This window comes from Thalassophryne amazonica, chromosome 1 (assembly GCF_902500255.1).
Source record: "Thalassophryne amazonica chromosome 1, fThaAma1.1, whole genome shotgun sequence".
Taxonomy (NCBI): domain Eukaryota; kingdom Metazoa; phylum Chordata; class Actinopteri; order Batrachoidiformes; family Batrachoididae; genus Thalassophryne; species Thalassophryne amazonica.
Window position 1 is genome coordinate 128,982,199 of NC_047103.1, and position 2,937 is coordinate 128,985,135.

Consider the following 2,937-nt stretch of genomic DNA (forward strand, 5'->3'; position numbering starts at 1 on the left):
CACCACATACATTGCATATTCAATTACAGTGCATATTCACATTACATATCACCACTTCGCTTTGCTTTCATAAAGGTGGACCTCTCTTGATTGAAAACAGAGATTAAATAGAAAAATGAAACAATAATTAATCAAAAACAGAATATCCAATTGTTTTGAAAACTAGAGGCTGACAATGCAGAGTTTCACCAGCAGATGTCAATCTGTTTCAAAAGATGGCAGCAGTATAACCCACAAGTTCAAGGTTGGGCAAAAACACCCAAACAACCAGTGGTGGGCACAGCCAACCTCAAAACCTACCTCCAAAATCTTAGTCTGCTAACTGAAAAGTCAACCAATAAACTGCTCAAAGATTTAGCTAAAGCTACTAATAACAGCTGTTAACTGACATTATACGAGTATGAATTTAGCTTTGACTTATTTTATTTTGGCCCTTAAACCCAGAAAAACAGATCTAAAGAGCTGAATTGTCACGTTACTACAAATAAAAATAACTTTATTTATTTAGTGCTTCCCAAATCAAAACATTGGACAAAAAAGGTTCAGCATTTCAACAGCAGAGAATGATCAAGATGTACATTAATAATTAACAGGTTTTTCACCATACTAGAAACTATTAAATGAAGAAGAAATGTTAAGAAATTAAAAGGCACATGGAAAGTAATTTTAATAATCTATTTAATGCATTTAATATGGAGGAGCTCCTGCTCCTTCATCTCCTTGAGGTGAAGCTTGTTGCCTTAGCACAATGTGTTAATTTAATTTACTGCAGTATTCTATAAGTTCTACGACAAAAAGAGGTGTATAATTTTAAGGCTTACAAACGTTTTTGAATGTTGAACTTAAAAAAAGTTTGCTGACAAAGTTAATGAATCTAAATTTAGTGGAAGCTAATCCGTCCATTCTTTTCAAAGGTAATTGAAACATTAACTTAGGAATGAAGTAGTTTTGCTATTCAGCTGTTAACAAATTTGCTGAACTGTGTCCACCTCTGCAAACAACCCACAGTATCTCTCATCTCCAGCAGCAAATTCTTAGGCCTAGAGAATTAATCAATGCAGTGCCAGGTGTCATAAATCACTCCTTTATAAAATCTACATCTCTGGTTATGTCTTGCAATACAATGGCAGAATTTGGGATAGGCAGAAATTCAAAAATGCAACCATGCTTTCAGAGAGCAGACCCGCTGCCCTCTGAGGTCTGAGATGTAGACCTGCTGAACTTTGACCCTGACATCCTTTCCTTTCTGAGTTTCTTCTGAAGAAGTAGCTTTAGGTTGTTTCTGAACTTCTCCCCCACAAAGGCATACAGGATGGGGTTGATGCAGCTGTGGAACAGGGCCAGGCCGTGGGTGACAATCAAAGCTACGTCCACTGAAATCCTCATTGCACAGGAGAATGGCACCAGATCAGCCCTCAGGATGCTGTCCACTATCATTGTAAAATGGTATGGCGCCCAGCACAGCAGAAAAGCTGCCACCACCACCAAGATCACCTTCATGGCCCGGTGCTTCTGGAAGCCTCGAGTGCGCAGCAGCCTAGCAATAGTGATGCTGTAGCATGTTACCATGACAATCAGTGGGAGAAAGAAGCCAAATATATGGCGGATCCCTCGCGTGGTAATCCTCCATGAGGTGGCGCTGCCGATGTCATAACGCTCAGAGCAAATGATCTTGTTCGAGTCTGGGTGGGGTTGGAAGGCATCATTAAAAAGAGCAGGCAAAGCCAGGGCCCAACCAAGGACCCACACCGCCCCACAGAGAAGCCGGCTACACATCTGTTGGCGACTCTTTCGAGTCTCAGTGGTGTGCACAATCGCAAGATAACGATCAATGCTGATACAAGCCAGAAAGAGAATGCTGGTATAGAAGTTTGCTTCGAGGATGAGGCTGAGGAATTTGCACATGAAGTCTCCAAAGAGCCATCTTTGCGTCATTGCTTGAATTGCCCAGAATGGGAGGGTCAGAGCCAGAAGACCATCAGCTACTGTTAGGTGGAACAAATAAACATCTGATGGAGCCAGGTTCTGCCTTCGACTGCAGATCACACATCCCACTAGAAGGTTCCCTGGTATTGCTAGTAAAAAAATGCTAAAGTGGACGATGCACATGGTCACAGCTGCAGAAAAACCCAGCGGTTGCGCCTCACATGATAGTGTCTTGGGATCCACAATGTAGGGTGTATGATTGGTCTCGATGGTGTCATTGATGATGTCCAAGAAATCTTCCAAGTCAATAATGAAGGACATGACTGTGGGAGACAATAAGACAATTCTATCAGAACAAAGACAACAGGTTCTATCATGTTTGATAAACTTCCAAACTCCATCTTCATTTCAGATGTGATTCACTTTTTTGTTTGTTTGTTTGTTTGTCTTTTTTTTTTTTTTTTGGTCAACTGTAAATGTATTTCATTACTTTGTAAATTTGAGGAACTGTACAGACACAGCCCCACAAAACACAAAAGATGAGGGGCGGTGAGTGCTGCACCCACACCTTACACTTTTGACACCGGTTCTTGGAAATAAATTCTTTGTAACTCAGGGAAAACTGGTTGTTTTGCCTTGAGATTTAGTCAATTCCATTAAAAACCATTCCATTAAAAGAAGAACGAATTGCAAAACCCCAGTTTCTCCCATGTGTTCATTTAATATTTAATGATTTAGCTGTTCTTTTAATCTTTAATGTAAACACTGGACCAGGGTGGTGAAGCGTTTGGAAAATGCACAATCCATCCATCCATCCATCTTCTACAGCTTTGTCCAATTAAGGGTCACAGGGGGCTGGAGCCTATCCCAGCAATCACCAGCGGGGTACACCCAGGACAGGACGCCACTCTGTTGCAGGGCCACAAACAGACAAACAAACACAGACACACCCACATGCACACCTATGGACAATTTAAAGATTCCAATCCACCCAACCCGCATGTCTTTGGA

The 2,937-nt window shown here is 41.3% G+C and overlaps 1 protein-coding gene across 1 annotated transcript; it reads right to left on the bottom strand.

The window, feature by feature from the left end:
• Positions 1–1,091: 1,091 nt before the first annotated feature.
• Positions 1,092–2,331, bottom strand: LOC117520373 (C-X-C chemokine receptor type 1). Its single transcript, XM_034181719.1, has one exon. It carries the CDS (start codon positions 2,245–2,247, stop codon positions 1,171–1,173), a length of 1,077 nt encoding a protein of 358 aa, XP_034037610.1. The 5' UTR covers positions 2,248–2,331; the 3' UTR covers positions 1,092–1,170.
• Positions 2,332–2,937: the final 606 nt, after the last annotated feature.